The 17,789-nt window shown below is 39.9% G+C and overlaps 1 protein-coding gene across 1 annotated transcript in view; it reads left to right on the top strand.

Annotated features, from left to right (window-relative positions):
* atrnl1a (attractin-like 1a) overlaps window positions 1-17,789 on the top strand; it is a 347,237-nt gene that overhangs the window by 96,483 nt on the left and 232,965 nt on the right. Inside the window, exons 19-20 of the mRNA XM_033980189.2 lie at window positions 9,340-9,591; window positions 11,184-11,321. Coding sequence (XP_033836080.1) covers window positions 9,340-9,591; window positions 11,184-11,321 — 390 coding nt within the window. The remainder of the gene's footprint in view (window positions 1-9,339; window positions 9,592-11,183; window positions 11,322-17,789) is intronic.

The following is a 17,789-nucleotide window of genomic DNA, read 5'->3' as shown; positions in this document are numbered from 1 at the left end:
AGAATGACATATTACCACTAACAACCTTTGGCAGACTGATGTAAGCAGCCGCTCATCCCAGCACAGGGAGGAGAGCCACGGCGAGTTAGACAATTCACCACGCACCAGCAACCGGTGTCAACAACACGGAGGAGGGCTGACTGCAGGTTTACAAGAGTTTATGACTATATTAGACTGGGACTGCACACAGGCTTGGACACAGCTTTGACAAAAAATGTGTTTCCTTTGTAATATTTTTTGTAGTTCTTTGTAGTGATGTTATAATGCACTGTATATTACTACTTAACTGAGATACACTACAAAAATTACTTGTTTTTGTCATGGACAATTTTGTAGATCACAATTTACCTATAATATTGTAACATGCATTGTATTGTCCACTTATCATGGCACTGGTCACCTACTGTATTTTATAAAACTGTCCATGTTTCATCTGATTGAACACTTTTTTTGGCTTCATATGGGCTTAAAATGTGTCCCCCTTTTGGACCCTCACAGTGTGAGAACCACTGCTGTAAACCAACTTTTGCTTCCACTTTTTTTCAACGGAGATGTCACAATGACATCCAGTAATGTCACCAAAAAGATTTAGGGGTCTGGGGGTTCTCCCCCTGGAATTCCCATATTCTGTAATACTGGGCTTATTTGGCCATCTGACAATTTACATAGACCTATTCTCAAGTTCATGCATAGCTGTGCAAGTGCAGACATTTTAAACCTTTTCAAAATAAGACCATATAGTATTGTTTTAGATATATCTATATCTAATATACATCACAATAACATTTTATATCACGTCAGGCCTTTATGAATCTCATTAAAACCAGATTTGTGTCTCTGCAGTTCACATTGACTCATCCATTCATCTAACTTTCATATTTACTTAAACTCCCCGATCTCCCGACTTTAGCATACATACATATGCAGTTGTTAAGCGAGTTTGTTGATTGTGTTGCAGATGTACAGTGAAGTAGGTCATGGTGGTTGTGGATCAATGCTGGAGGAGCAGTGGGCATTGGACATGTCGTCTGGGGCTCCTCTCTGTAATGAGCTCCTATTTGAGCCCGAGGACAGAAGCAGAGGCTACAGAGCAGACTCAGAGCAGACACACCAGCTTTAGACTAATTGTTCTCTGTTGTGTCTTTATCTGAAATGTACTCTTAGACAAACACACTTCAACTAGTTTTTCCAAAGTTCTTCAATGGAGTAAATGAGCTAGTGTATTTTTAGACTCGGTGACACAAGATTAAAGAAGAAACATTCATTCTTTTTTCAGTAATTTTGTGCTTTAGTACTTTAAGTGCATATGACAAGTTTTCATGTTTTTCTAATTATGACATGGTTTTGTTGCATAGTACCTGTGGTAAATATGTATCATACTTTTACATCAATTCAGCGTTGAGTTCTAAAGCAGAATCCCTTCATCAACACCTGTTTAAACCTTCATAAAAATAAATAAATATAAATAAATAAAAATAAATCTAAATAAACATGAATAAATAAATAGAAATAAATAAATAGACCTGACCTCAATGATCATGAAGGCTCTAGAGAGACTCTTGCTCAAACATTTACAAACCACAACTAATACCAAACTGGATTCATCCCAGTTTGCATATAAAACTAGTTGTGGCACTGAAGATGCTGTTGCCTCATTAGTTCACATTATCTCTAAACATCTAGATAAGTCCCATAGCTATGCACGAACACTCTTTCTAGATTATTCATCAGCCTTCAATACAATACAACCTGACATTTTACTTTCTAAAATGTCTCGCCTGGGAGTCAACCCCTACTTGATTCACTGGTATGCCTCTTTTCTTACAGAGTCCAGCTGGTCAAACTGAATAGGACACTTTCTTCAGCCATTTCGACTAATGTCGGTGCACCTCAAGGCTGCGTTAGTTCTGCTCTGCTGTTCACAATATACACAGATGACTGCCGAGCACCTTCAAACAATCAATACGTTCTAAAATACTCAGACGACACTGTACTGTTAACCTTATTGCGTGATTCGGATAGCCCTGACCTGCACCAACAGGGAGTTAACAGAATAGTCACATGGAGTAAAAACAACTCTCTGGAAATAAACGCAAAGAAAACTGAAGAAATTGTGTTCAGCCCAAAACTGACAGTTGCAAATCCCACCATTATCAACAACGAAATTATCAAACGGGTAGAATTGTACAAATATCTTGGTGTTATGATTGATGCCACCTTATCATGGAAACATCATATAGACTACATCTGTAAAAAACTAAACAAAGACTGTACTTTCTCCGTCGCCTACGATCTTTTGGAGCCACTCGTCAGATCCTCCTACTGTTCTATACCGCTGTTATCCTCAGTGTGCTGCAGTACTGTAATGCTGTGTGGTACAGCTGCTTGTCCACATCAGTAAAGTCTGGACTTAAACACCTGATCAAGATCTGTTCCAAGACTGTGGGTCAGCCATTAGAAGGTCAGTATGAGACTGCCTATCACAATAACACAATACGGCTGGCAAGAGACATCATTTCTGACTCTAACCATGTTTTGTACTGTGAATATGCAATGCTTCCATCTGGGCGACGGCTCAGTGTTCCACGATTTAATAAGGTTGAAGCATTTTTTGTTTATCAGTCAATCCAACAAGGAGCTTAATCCATAGCTATCAAAGTGCTAGAAATGAATTAATGTTTGTATAGTGTCTGTGTCGCATGTGTTGTGATAATGTGTAGCAACGGAGCCACTGTTTCATGTGCAAATTTCAGATCTCTGATCTGACAAAGTATTATCTATCTAAATAGAAATAAATACATCTAAATAAATAGAAATAAATACATCTAAATAAATAAATACCAATAAAAATAAATAAATACAAATAAAAAAAAAAAAGTTGAATTTATGTTTTATTGGTTTAATCATAAATGTTGTGCTCTATAGTTTTGAAACTTGGTAACATGATTTCTGGGTTAACAGTTATGGATTTTACCCATGTCCAACCAGGAAGTCAAATTATAAACTTCACCAAAATTCAAAAAGTCAATGGACCCATTTCTATTCCTTCGTCTTTCAGATATATATTGTGGTTTACAATGAACAAAATGTAAAATAATGGCCTGTGTGCGCGATGTTTATTCATAAATATTGCACAAAAGCGTATATCAAAGTCAGATTTCCCCCACAGGTCAGAGGCTGCGTGTGTGTCTGCCCTCTCTGCTCGGCTCGCTGCTGTCTGATTGGATTACACTTGAGCACAGCCCTGCCTCACACATGGACGCAGAGGGGCTGATGGTTATGTTGTTGTAACTGATATTGGTTTTTCCGCGAGAGAAATTGCCTTATTTTCTCCTCCGCAATCTTCTCCTCCTCCGTGCACCCATCCATCGGCTCTGATGCCTGTCTGCCTGGTTCACTCCGCGTTCACAGTGAAGTGAGGGGAACTGAAGGCAGCTTATGGGCTCTTCCACTTGATGTATTATGTATCACACCTAGCAGATCTGTATGCTACAAGCTACAACTGTCAAATGACTGTCTACCAGATCTGTATGCTGCAGGCCACAACAAGTGAAGTCAAAAACAGGAGTGAATCAGGTCTGACACAGGACTGAACCATGGGTGAAAAGAGGTTTAAAGAGCCTGGGTTTTGACAGGTTTTGACGATTCTCTGATTTCTACTGAAGTTGGTGGGATATACCCGATATAAATTATAGTTTTACACCAAATCAAAATCGATTAGAGAAGAAAAGTGGAAAAAATATGTTGAAAATTACAGGAAGTTCCATATTGATCACTTAATACATTTTTTTTCTGACACTTTAAACATGATTTCAACAAAATTAAGTTGTTTTCTTAGATTTCAGTTTGTGCTATGATACTTTCTGTGTAAATTATAAAAGTTTTGACATGCTGCACTACAAGGTTTTAGGTAACAGTCATGGAATTCCCTGGCATGATGTGATATTAAACATTTTTTGTGGTCAAATCTTGCATATAATCTTAATTGTTTTAGTAAACTGAGTAATCTAACCTGTCATAGGCACGTTAAAACTTTAACACTTTAACTATTTGGTGGGTGTGGTGCATGTTAACTGACATAGGCTACATATTTGCGTGATCGGCATGCTACTAGCTTCACTCGTGCTAGGTGTCAGATAGCTTTAATGGCTAATGGATGACAGCAGATCCAGGCAGACAATGCCTGCCACCCAGGACTGCTGTTTTCACCGGCTGAGCGGAGCGGTCGGATTGTGCGCGGACTAAAAGACAAAACTCCAGTGTGAGGATGGATCTTTGTGCAGAGCAGATAAGGCAGAGTCTACAGAGCACGTGTCAGGCCTGCTCCTGGTTATTTTAGTCTCACACAAATATGGACACAATTACAAATGATAGTGTATTGTTTTAGTCGGAGTGGAGAGAAGACGAGAGAGAGTTTTTGTTTGTGCTGCCAAATCTTTAAACGTAAAGGCTATACTCTCCTCTTCCTTAAAGATCTATTTCTTATTTAAAGGTTCTAACAGTGACATGTGGTCAGGGCAATCAAGGCTAGCAATACTTGTCCAATAAAATGTAAATCATCACGGGTCAAAAGAATAATTACATAGTTGTGGAATATATCCAAATAATCCCGTTTTCCCTTCTGCCTGTTTGAAGGATGGTTGAAGTCACAGTGTCCCTTACTACACCCTAATGGTCACTCATTAACTTGTGTTGTTGTTGTGTCCTGGAGGAGGCCGTGCCACGCCACACTCTCCACATGTGCTTTTACAACTGCAGACACAAACCGGTTATTATAGAAGCTTGTGTGTATGTACTCAAGACCACGGCAGGCTCAACCAGTGATGAAAAAAAACACGATAACCCCATAGAGGACTCAGACATCACGTTTCACAATCACGTTTCCAGCGATTAGATGTTAGTAATACAGACACTCATTTAATCCAACATCGGCTATTTCAAGGCTGGTTTGTGTGAAATGGAGGATCCAGACGGAGCAGTGGAGTGACAGTCCCTGGAGCAGCTCGGAGCCCGTCTGCTCTGTGACCTGTATGTTTATGAAGTGAGAGCGTTAAAGGAATAACGGGCCTATTACACAAGTGTTGAGGAAAATGTAACTGTTCTGGACCTACCCCGCTTCAGGGAAATACAGGATGATTCTTAGGGAAAGATGTAGTTTTGATTTGCATCTGTGAGAAGTGAGTGTGAATGTGCTGTTTTCACACAGGGCTGTGTTTAAGGTGATGTTTGTGACACATGAGGCTGTATTATAAGTGCACCTGTCAGACCAGTGCACTGTTGTTGTTAGTATCTATGCATGAATGTGCGTTTTGTGTAGTAAGTGCATTACACCCATAGAGCTGTCGTATGTCACTCAAAAGGGGTTTAGATCCATCCATCCATTTTCTTCCACTCTTTTGACAGGTTTTAACGATTGTCTGATTTCTATTGAAGTTGGTGGAATATACCTGTTGCAAATATAAATTATAGTTTTACACCAATGAAAAAACAATTTGAGAAGAAAAGTGGAAAAAAATATGTTGAAAATTACAGGAAGTTCCATATTGATGACTTGATCATACTTGGGAGAATTCTATGCAAATGTTAGGTCCAATTTACACACAAGAAACAATTTTTTCTGACGCTTTAAATGTGATTTCAGCAAATGAAGGTGTTTTCTTAGATTTTTGTTTATCCTATGATACTTTCTTTGTAAAATGGAAAAGTTTTGGTGTGCTGTACTACATGGTTTTAGGTAACTTTTATGGGATTCCCTGGCATGATGTGATGTTTGGGATTAAACAGTTTTTTGTGGTCAAATCTTAAATATAATGATCTTAACATGAGGCTGTATTATAAGTGCACCTGTCTGACCAGCACACTGTTGTTACTATTGCTTCATGAATGTGCATTTTTTGTAGTAAATGCATTACACCTGTAGAGCTGTCATGTCACTCAAAAGGGGTACTAGATCCATCCATCCATTTTCCTCCACTTTTTCTAGGACCAGTTCACAGGGGCAGTAGACTAAGCAGACACACACTTCCTCCAGTTCCTCCAGGGGGATCCCGAGGCATTCCCAGGCTAGCTGAGAGACATAATCCCTCCCATCCAGTTGCGATTGTAGTGAATGAATGTTATGAATCTTGTATAAGACCGTTAATTTTTTAGAAGGAAAGATGTCTGACTCAAATGTAATAAACATGTATGAGAAAGCTTGTTTAGATGCAGTGCAAGTAAAAGGTCGGTGCTACAAAGAGCTGGTAGTTTAGCCTGTTTTGTGGCATGTGTGAGGTACAAACAGACCTGATATGAGAGGCCGCTGCAGGCTGTGTGTGTGTGTGTGAGAGGGACCCCTGCTGAGCTCCATGTTATGGAGATGAACTAGACCAAAACCAGACTTTGAACCTGGACCTTTAAGAACCACGACCCTAGGCAGCAGCAGCAGGCAGACATCTGTGGTTTATGCTGGTTTTAATCACATGCATAACCATATTCAGATCAAACATATGGTGTTAAAGGAAGAGCAGTTTTAAATGTGAGGAGGCCTGATGGATAAACAGATGCAAGGTAATAGACAATTCTGCCAGTGGTGGTGGAGTGTTGCTTCCTAAATTCCTAAAATGAAACCTTGGCTAAATTATCGTGCAAAGCTAATTACAGCAACATTAAAGGCACCGTATGTAGCCTGTGCTCTTACATTTAAATAAAAAGGTCCTACAATCACAACTGAACCTGTGTTGTGTGTCTTAACCTGCAGGTAGAGGACACATACATTAATGATTGTCTGCAGGTACTGGGCTTCAGATCAGAGAGAGTCTTTTTAGGTTTAAACCAACTGGATGTCAGCATTGATACTGGCAACCCAAACGTGAGACTTATGTGAGGCTTGTTCTGCTTTTTGATTTAATAATCGTCTTAAGAACCAAAACACCAAACTATAACATAATTGTAACTAAGAATAAATCAGCATTACAGTTGTTATCAGTAAAACCTATATTTGATTTGAACATGTTTACCTCATATCTGGGGACCCAGGTCATGTTTTTGGAATTATGGAATCAAAATCTTTCACACAGATCCTTTAATATTTTTATTTTTTCACCCTGCTCTCCTGCAGCGCCCGCCCTTAACAGAAGCTCTCTAACGGCAAAAAGGTTTGTGTCTGGATGGGTTTCCTCTGGGTAGTCTGATTTTCTCCATAAACGCAAAACATGCACAATAAAATAAAAGGGTCACATTTATTTAGCATTTTTCCACCTCCTTGGGACACACAAAGGATGCAATGAATATGTCTGAGTGTGCAAATCCCCCTCTACAACAGCACTTTTAAATCATATCTTTACAGAATACATATTATACTGAGTACTGTTATATGAGTAGATGGGCATTTTACGTTTTGTTCATTATAAACCACAAAATTAATCTAAATTGGCTTAATAGAAACGGGTCTGAAACAGGAATGACTGCCCATTCTAAACCACAGAACCTCTACACTGGCATGTCACTGGAACAAGCTGCAGATTTTCATTCATGTACAGTATTCATTTTAAAAAGTGGCAACGTGACATTTTAGGACCCAGCATGTTTTACTACTGCAGCCTACAAAGTACAAGTTCAGACATGTGAACACTCAAGCCTCGCTAATTTTACAATATTTTCTGGAGTTCCATTGATACATTACGGTGATGGTGACATAATGCACACATGAGCAAACACAGCCTGAAGTTTCTTGAAAACACAAGAAAAAATACAAAATGGATTTAACCCTTTAAGGACTGAGCACACTATAGACCAGTACAGCTCGTCTAGACTTTTATTCTTTTTTAGCCATAAAAATCATGTTAAAGGAAGTATTAGAATATACTGCATTTTTTCACACAACTACCTCTATTTTACATATCCATCTGTATTTTTTCTTTGACGCATTGAACAACTGACTGAGAAAATCTTGGTGGCACCTGCGTTCTGATTGGTCATCTTCGAGGGACAGCGTAAGCACATTACCGTAAAGACAGTAAAATATTCAAAGAGCCTCGTGCCTCTGCTTTGAGACGCCGTTTGACTTTACATGATAGCACAATATGTTGCAGAGCTACGGTAATGGAAAGTCTGCAACTGAGAGTCTATCGGAGATGATGGCAGCCGACACAATAGGGTTAAACAGCACTGTGATCAATCAAAGGGTTAATGGTCCTTTTTAGGTGTTTGATTTTCAACAAAAATGAGAGAGTGACTAATGTTATGTGAGAGAGACTTTTTTAACAGCAAAATCAGCTCAGTTGTTGTCGTTCCAATTAAGTCACAACCCCTCCCCACGTACCTAAAATGTTACACAGTATGGCATTAAACTCGTGGCCACACTCCTTCTGTCCTTTTAATCCTGCCTTTGTACCAGCTCCAGTCTGATATCCCATAGGCGTTCTCTGGGTGTGTGTTTTACATGGAGCCAGTGCAGTGCCATTACAGCCGTGTGTCACTTCTAATTTTCAGTGGTCTTTCTGAATGTCAGCGGTGAGCTCTGAATACAAATGCCTCCCTCCACGAATCACAACCGAAGCCAATTTTCCTCTAACGCACAGGGTCAACAAACAGGTGAAGGTGTGAGCGGAGGATATTAGAGAGTACTCATGATCTGAAGGGACTACTGTTTTTGTTTGATTAAATATAATGGTGTCAGTGGTGGTAAATATGACTTTCCAATAGCACGTATAACTTGCCATGAGGGAAAACATAAAATATGAAGATGGACAGATGAAGAGTCGCTGGTTTGAACCTCAGTTGAGATCAGTTCTTGTGTATACGACAATCAGAGGTCAAACAATCAGATCTAAGAGGGAATCACACCGTTCTACAGTGATTTAAAGCTCTGTTAGAGTGTGATTTTTATTAGCAAAACATAACAGCTTTATTCTCTCAATCTCGCAATTTCAAACATATATTCCACATGGTATACTGTTCCAAAGCCAGAACACTTTAGACTTTAAGCTGCTCTAATTTCAGTGTATACCTTCAGTGAACATAGATTTTTTTAGATAGCAACAAGCGATGTCAATCTTCCTCTTTTTTCCCCTTTTCTTTCGGTGAACATGACCTGTGAAACACGCACATGCAGTGAAAACTTCAATTTGATCCTTTTTCAAAATGGAATTGCTTAAAATAGCGATTCAAGTGCGTGAATCATGAAAAAGCTTATAATACATATTCCCCCACCTGAAACTGAGAAAATTGCTTTTTACTTTCGTCACACTAATGCATGAACTGAGTACCATGTTCTGTGTAGTTTTCCACTAACAGTGAAGATTTACGGTTTCAAAAATGTATTATTTTAAATGGAGTAAATCTGTGTGTGCTCCGCAGCTGAGACCTGCTCGTCCCTGCGCACCTGCTCCGAGTGCCTTCAGAGGGTGCAGTGTGGCTGGTGTGCGGGCCCCTCTGACACTGGGAGAGGTGTGTGTATGGAGGGGTCCTACAGAGGGCCCCTGAAGCCCCTGACCACCAGCATCACACAGGGGCCCGGGGCCACAGGACTGAGGGCCCTCCACATGGGACTGGACCAGAGCATGTGTGCGGCGGAGAGAGGCTTCAACTGGAGCTTCATACAGTGTCCTGGTGAGGAGCGTGTGGTTATTCATTTACATTATGGAAGAATAGCATTTTAGGGCTGAGAATTAAAGCAACACTGTGGAACTTTCTGGAGGTGGTCACCTGCATCAAGTTAAAACCATACTTTGGAACAGGATCCATACATATAAATAAGTTTAATCCTATAATGTGGAAAATTATAGCCAAAGGGACAACATTTCCATGGAAGCAGGAAGAGGCCCCCGCCCAGGTCAAATAAGAGTCAGGTTTGTGGAGATGCAAGCCTGCTCACAGTAAGAATGCATGTTTTTAAATGCAATAAAAACAACCAAATTGAGTCTGTTTTCGTGAAAAAAGTTACACCAAAGAAAACCAACTCAGAGCAGCAATTACTATGACTACCTCTACTAGTAAGAAACATTTTATGTGTGGAAGGCATAAATACTTACTTTCTGGGCTAATAATCATCATAATGAATTAAAAAAAAGAAAAAGTTCTTAATTTTGGTTTTTAATATTTATTTTCCAGTGCCAAAACCATCTAATTTCATACAACAGTTCAACTAAATCAAGAAAAGTTTTGAAAAGTTGTGACCCAAACAACAAATTTACACATTACACAATTACACGATTATTTTGTATTCATTAGTAAAGAGTTTTCCACCAGTTTTTTTCTGTCTGTCAGAGCTGCTGGAGTATATTAAAAAAGAAAAACACAACTTAATCACTCTCATTTGAATGTCAAAAGTGAACGTGTGGAGGACGAATAGAATTATAATTTATTAGTGTGATTCATACTGTAAAAAACACAATATCATTCTCATTAAACTCAATTATTTTGTGCATTTTATCATTTAGATAACACTATGATGGAAATTCATTTGTAGCAGTAATTTTAATCATTAAAACAAATCTAAAAATCTCTAAAAACCACCTTGTTTCTTCCATTCTTACTCATTAAACACTAACTCTATACATTCAAAATGACCCTGCATATCTGATGGTAATTGATGGTAATTATGAATCCAGAAGCACATAATGATGTCAAAACAAATGATAACATTAAAAAACATAAAGGTAGAGTGTCATCTGCATGATTCCATGGAAATGTAAAGTTAAAACCATATTTAGGAACATTCTCCATGGAGATGGACAAACTTTATGCCATACTGTGGATTATTATAACCTGAGAAACAACATTTCCAATTCAAACAAGCAGTAGCACTTCCTCCAGCCCGGCGAGGCCAAAGAGGCAGGTTTGTGGAAGTGCAAGCCCGCTCATAGTAAGGACGCATGTTTTTCTTTGTTCTTCAGTGTAATAAAGACACACATAAAACAAAATTGTATTTTAGTTTATTTTTTGACTAAGTTTTGACTAAGTTACATACTAGTGGGTTTTACTTGAAATAGTTCTATGCTCCATTGCATCTCAAAATGATCATGTAAAAGACAACATTGTATATTTATAAAACCTTTATTCAAGCTTTGTGAGTTCAAAAGTACATTATGATGTAAAAAAAAAAAAGAAAAAAAGGTAAATAGTTCTTTTTACTGAGTTCTACACATATTCTCTTCAGTAGCCTGTATGTCGTCAGTCTAATCACGTCATGTCTCCTGCAGCGTGCCAGTGTAACGGGCACAGTCGCTGTGTCAACTCCAGTGTGTGTGAGCGCTGTGGAAACCTCACCTCAGGAGCTCACTGTGAGACCTGTGTACCCGGGAACTACGGGGACCCCACCAACGGAGGACACTGCCAGGGTAAGTACTCTGATTTACATTTACGCATACTGATGAGAGCTGTGTACCTGGGTACTACGGGGACCCCACCAGCGGAGGAAACTGCATGATAAGTACCCCCACTTAAGCTTATACACATACTGCTCCATTCTGATAAGCACCTTATTTTTTTGATACCTTACATATCTGCAGTGGGTCTGTATGACCTGTTGGTGGCAGTGTTTAAAAGCATGTTGTGTCTGCAGTGTATGAACAGAACAGCACGCACACACAGGTGCACACGCACACGCGGACACACAGCTCTGGCAGTTTGTTCATAATGGTTTCACATGGACACTGGAGACAGACGCATTTGTTTTCTGACATTTTCAAACCAGTGCTGTACCTTGCTCTCCGTTTTTCCTTGCCAGCCTGTTCTCTCAGCCTCCCCCCGGGTCAGCACTTCACTCCTGTTGTGTTTTACACCCCACAGTGAAATAGTTAACTACAGATTATGTGGGTTATAATGATACATCTTAGGAGGTGATGATTTGGACAAATATGACTAAATCATTCTTTTCATAGAATAAATAAATATCAACATGTGCTGTACCTTAAATTTCAGTCTGAGAGACATACGTAAAGTTAGAGGTCAGAAATTACAATTTGCGAGTCACATTAACAATGTGTGCCAGTTCATGTTTAATTAAATTATAATATTAAAATAATTTTATGGTTTATAATTTAAATAATGAACCCAAAAAGCAGATAAATAAGACCTTAAGGCTTTTGTATAAGGTATTTTAGACCCAATAAAATTCTAAAATGTTTCCTCCTTTGAACACACTCGTAGTCATCAATTACCAGAAGAGGAGTCTTTTTTGGTGCAGTGTACTGGTTAATGGCTGCACTTATTACATATTTGCTTAGTCTTCACTTTCCAAAATTCATTTAGTTACAGAAAAAAGAAAAGAAATGCAGCTTCTCAGTGGCAGAGTTAGCAAAATGAAATGAAAATTAATCTAGAAAAGTACAGTCAAGAGAGATACTTGTGCCTGCCTAACCACACAGACATCCTCACTGTCACAGACACGCCTCTCCAAAGAGACCGAAAATGTCCAATTGGAATAGTTCACCATCTATGAAACTACTGAAGCAGCAATGTGAAAGGGGGGATGCTTAGACAGATACACTGGATTTGACAATCAGATACTATTTTAATGGTGATTTCTTGTTTAAAGTAAACTAGCAATTGATCGGGGCCCCTATAGGTTAGGGGGCCTAAGCGACCACCTACTCTTGCCAAATAGTAGAGCTGGTGCGAGGTTCACCTGCACAGACAGAGTCAAATGAATGTGTGAAACAACAGCTCTGCAGCGCCCATTCATACAAATATACGTGATCCATATACGTGATTCTTTAAAAAGAAATTACTTGTCTTTTACTTTTAATGTGGATTGTGTAGATCGGCTCGAGGTCAGCCTCAGTTTTATCAAGTGCCAAAAGATCAACAACTTGCTGAAAAGGTAAACTGAACAAGATTTACCCTTAGCTATTTTAAAATAGCTAAGGGTTCGGTCGGCCAGATTAATAAGCCCAAAGGGCCGTGTGCGGCCCCCGGGCCGTAGTTTGCCCATGTCTGGTTTAGCCAATGGCACCTTGGTCTCTCACACTTACTCAGCTAAATAAATGTGTAAAACCTCCTCGGTACATGTACGGGAACAATAAATGCTTACTGCTACCACCAAAAATAACACCTTCAAATCTTAACCAAGGTCAAAAACTGAAGTGAATTTACAAAACTGCAACATGAGAATGAGGAAGTGACTGCAGTAAGTTACCAGCCTAACTCCACTAAAGGCGTACATATGTAACGGCATAATCACAATCATAAGACTTTTATTGCCATCGTCTGTGAACACAGTTCACAAACTAGGAACTTTCTTCGGTGATAAAGTGCAAACACACTGAATAAATACAAATATAAATAACACCCCCCCATATATATATATATATATATATATATATATATATATATATATATATATATATATATATATATATATATATATATATATATATATATATATATATATATATATATATATATATATATATATATATATATATATATATATCCTGTTCTCATAATGTTTTAAATAATCTAATGATCCCATTCATCTTATATTACAACGTATTATGTTTACTTTACAGGTAAACTTTACCAATTTTATGTAAAACTGACTCTTGTGAGCTTTAAGTCATGTTATAATGTTGTTACCTCCTCAAAAACAGACCTGGAGTTGTGTGTTGTTTCATTCACACATGTTTGAGTAACACTTTATTATTAGTCTGTCTACATCTCCAAAGCTCAAAATGCTCTGTTCCACCGTGTGATGTCATGAAGTATTAGTTTTCAAGTTAACCGCTACCTTGTGCATTTTGTTGAGTAAAGACTAGTAATTTCAGGGCTGAAATTATCCAAATTATTCTAGTGGAGGTGTGTGGAGTTTAAAAACACAGTGGAGGTCGAACAGAGTGTTTTCTCTTTGAGAGAAGAACTCAGCCTAAATCTGCAGGGTTTGTATGTTAAATGTGTGAAAGAAACAACACACAACTCCAGGTCTGTTTGTGATAAGGAAACAACATTAGAACAGATCAGAAAATAGAGTAATATGGGCATTTTAATGCTGACAACAGAATAGATAATGATGCTCATAACTTCTCAGACACCGATGGAAACACACGCTGATAACAATCGCTCCACGACTTTCACTATGAAGCCTTGGTACCTGTACACGTCTGAGGATGACACACACCTCTACGGCCAGGACTTTAACATGGAGGCTCTGCTCTGTCCCACAACAACAGGGGACGATAAAGAGCCAGAGGAGATCCACCTGGAGTCTCCTACCATCCAGGACTCCTCAAACCCAGAGGAAAGAGGTCCGGCCCAGGCACCCCTGGATGAGGTACTCTTGGACAAGGTACCCATGGATGAGGTACCCATGGATGAGGTACCCCTGGACGAGGTACCCTTGGACAAGGTACCCCTGAGTTGGAGCGAACAAGGGCCGAGCTCGCAGAGTAGGTCCAAATGAACCAGTCACTGGACCTCAGGCTCAAGACTCAGAATAGGATTGACCAAGAGAAAGACTTGGAGATCCAAAATCTCACTGATGCCCTCCAAATGAAGGATGAAGAGCTGCAACTTGAGACTGAGGCCCATCGGCAGAGAAGAATCCTCCATCTCAAGTCATTGCAGGAGATGATGGGGGTGAAAAAGGAGCTTCATAAGATCAAAAAGGTCACACCAAAAACAAACGAGGCAGACTTGGAGCTGCAAAAAGTCACTGCTTTGCTCCAAGAGAAAGAGAAGGAGATGGTTTCCCACGTCAGTGCCCATAAACAGCTGAGTAACCTGTACATCAGCGCAGGGTATGAGAACGTGCGTCTGAAACAGGAGCTTCACAATGCCAATAACATTACTGAAAAAATTGAGCTGGAGTTGCAAAACGTCAAGGGCAAGCTCCAGATGAAAGAGAAAGAGCTGGATAGAGTCACCAGTTTACACAACAACATCAGACAGCATTTTCACAGTGCACTGAGGGACAAAACACAGCTCACACAAGAACTGACCTTTGCCAAGAGAAACATAGAAGCAATGAGCAGGACGCTTAAAGAACAGGACACTGCAATCGCTGCCCTGAAACGCAAAGACTGGTCTGATCCAGAGGCCTGCAGCCGAAACGGGACAGTCCAGAGGATGAGTGGCAAAACCAGGGCCAAAAAACGAGTGGAGGAGCAGAGGAGGCGGTCCGGATGTTACCAGCGTTAAGGCAGCTCCAAACATGACCTTTGATCCCTGCATTAAAACAAAATAAAAATCAAACTATTTCAAATATCTGTTATTTGTGTTTTATTGTTTTACAGTCCAAACCTGACATGTTGCCATACAACTGGTCACTATTATGAAGGATATTGGTGAATTCTGAAGTAAAAGTAATCCATCCATCCATCCATCCATTTTCTTCCGCTTATCCGGAGCCGGGTCGCGGGGGCAGCAGTCTAAGCAGGGACTCCCAGACTTCCCTCACCCCGGACACGTCCTCCAGCTCCTCCGGTGGGACCCCAAGGCGTTCCCAAGTAAAATAAAAAAAAAAAAATACTAAAAGTAAAAGTATTAAAGTAACTATTTAAAGAGAAAAAAGAGTAAAAAGTAAAAGTGTTTAGCTGTTTTAATATTTTGAGCTAACCCTAACTTTAATCTGATAGTGAAAAAATATATTGACAAAAATCTACATTAAAAAGCATAACCACTAACAGCCTACACAGTAGCTGTTTGGCATAACTGCATTTAGGGGAAAAATTTTGCCACCCTCAACAGGAAGTAAAAGAAAAGCTGGATTTGTTTTTGGTATAATTTTAGGTCTAAATTAGCTTTGTCTTGTCAAAAAAGTCTGTTTTTAGACTTGGCAGCACAGGTGAATAAACACTGTTTAAAAGTGAGTTGCCATGGCCCCTCTTCTGTCAACCAGCCCAAACTCCTGAGAGAGGAGCAGGAGACAGGTTCAAGCGCAGTACTGTAATACTGAGGACTGTAAACACGTACAAAGCCGACCACACAACTGCTGTCTTTCTCAACAGGGAAGTCACTATTCATGGGTTTCATCTTCCTGTCATATGTCACATTTTGTGGATTTTTTCACATTCACTAGATAGAATAGATATTATGCAAATTGCAGACACAGATTAAGGAGAATAAAGTTGCCCAATGTTCCATATTTGTATAAATATCCAAGAACTTATTCATTATCCAAAATAATGGTATATGTATTGTGGGAAAGAATAAAAAGTAGATCAGCTCTGATTTCTAAGCCACTGTTGCCAACAATAACTAAATCGATCTATGCCAAAAATATTTCAATAAAGTTTAATAGCAACTGTATGTAGCCTGCACTCTTACTCTTATAAACGGTATTGCAATCCCTGAAGCTGGGTTGCCAGTGCCTTAACCTCCCCATAGAGGACACGCACACGCTTTTCTCAATCTCAGTATATGGACAAACCTCATGTAAAACCTCAGAACTCACTGATTAATGATTGGCTTCAGGTGCTGGGGTTTAGGTAGTGACTATTCAGATCAGAGAGAGTCCTTTTAGGTTTAAACCAACTGGATTTCAGCCCTGAAACTGGCAACCCAAGATGGCCATTTTCTTTTTTTTTTTTATTATGAATACATCAGAATTACAATTGTGGTTAGTAAGAGCCATATTTGATTTGAACATGACAGGTCTGACATACTTTTTAAGTCCTGTAAAATCCCATATTGTTCTAAACTGGATCTTTTTTAAAACCATGCTGTAATGTTCCCAAATGCATACTTGACATGGATGAGCACTTTTAAACTCACTTAAATGTCTCTAAACCATCTGCTCATAGCCATCTCTCCACCTGCCCTTCACTCATAATAGCGTAATCATATCTCCCCATTCTCTCCTCTGTCTGACTCCATCTTCATAAAGAAGTGGACTCACCTTGGGAGGGGCCACAGAGCAAATGAGCTGTGACCAATCAGAGCAGTGACTGATGGTACAGGGTGGGGCTTAGAGCCACAGGAGGAGGGGCCAGTGGAAAAGGTGGTGAGACCTCCATAAAGAAGTGCAGTAATCCTATCTGACCCTCTCTTCTGCATCCTCTGCTCCATCTGACCCTCTCCTCCTCATCCTCTGCTCCATCTGACCCTCTCCTCCGCATCCTCTGTTCCATCTGACCCTCTCCTCTGCTCCATCTGACCCTCTCCTTTGCATCCTCTGCTCCTCTGCTCTTCTGCCCCCTTCTTTGCTCCATCCGACCCTATCCTCTGCATCCTCTGACCCTCTCCTCTGCATCTTCTGCTCTATCTGACCCTCTCCTCTTCTCCGTCTCACCCTTTCCTTTTAATCTGACACAGGCAAAATAGAAACTTTTTAGAGCATAACTTTGCTGGTACCACCTCCCTGATTTTTGGTATTCATTCACATTTACCATCTTGTTCAGCTCCCTTTCTATTGGCTTTGTACTTTTGTGAAAATGAAATATAAACATCCATTTTTTTCTTGTTCAGTGATTCGATTTAGCAGAAATTCTCGCCATGCTTCAGTGTCCAACCTCAATCCCAAGGTTAACTCAAGCAGCAGCACTTTGCTAAAACACACTTGTAGCTTAATCCACTTGGACACGGGCAGAGAGGACATGTGGGATGGAGGGAGAGATGGAGGGATGAGAGGGGGAGAGGTGGAGGGCAGACAGTCCTTTAGCGTGACATCAGATTAACTAACCTTGTCAAATCTGGGCTCAGCGTTCAGTGCGTGCTTGTCCCTGTACCCGCCCGCGTCGCCCCCGTGATCAAATCAACCGCTCCCTCTGCGACCTTCAGAGCTCAGCGTGGAGAAATGCGACATCCCCCATCAGGCTTTGCATACGAGAATGTGTTTAGATTTGACAGCCGTGTTTTGATTGGGTTTACAT

This window comes from Periophthalmus magnuspinnatus, chromosome 15 (genome assembly GCF_009829125.3).
Source record: "Periophthalmus magnuspinnatus isolate fPerMag1 chromosome 15, fPerMag1.2.pri, whole genome shotgun sequence".
Taxonomy (NCBI): domain Eukaryota; kingdom Metazoa; phylum Chordata; class Actinopteri; order Gobiiformes; family Gobiidae; genus Periophthalmus; species Periophthalmus magnuspinnatus.
This window is presented reverse-complemented; position numbering and strand designations above follow the sequence as displayed.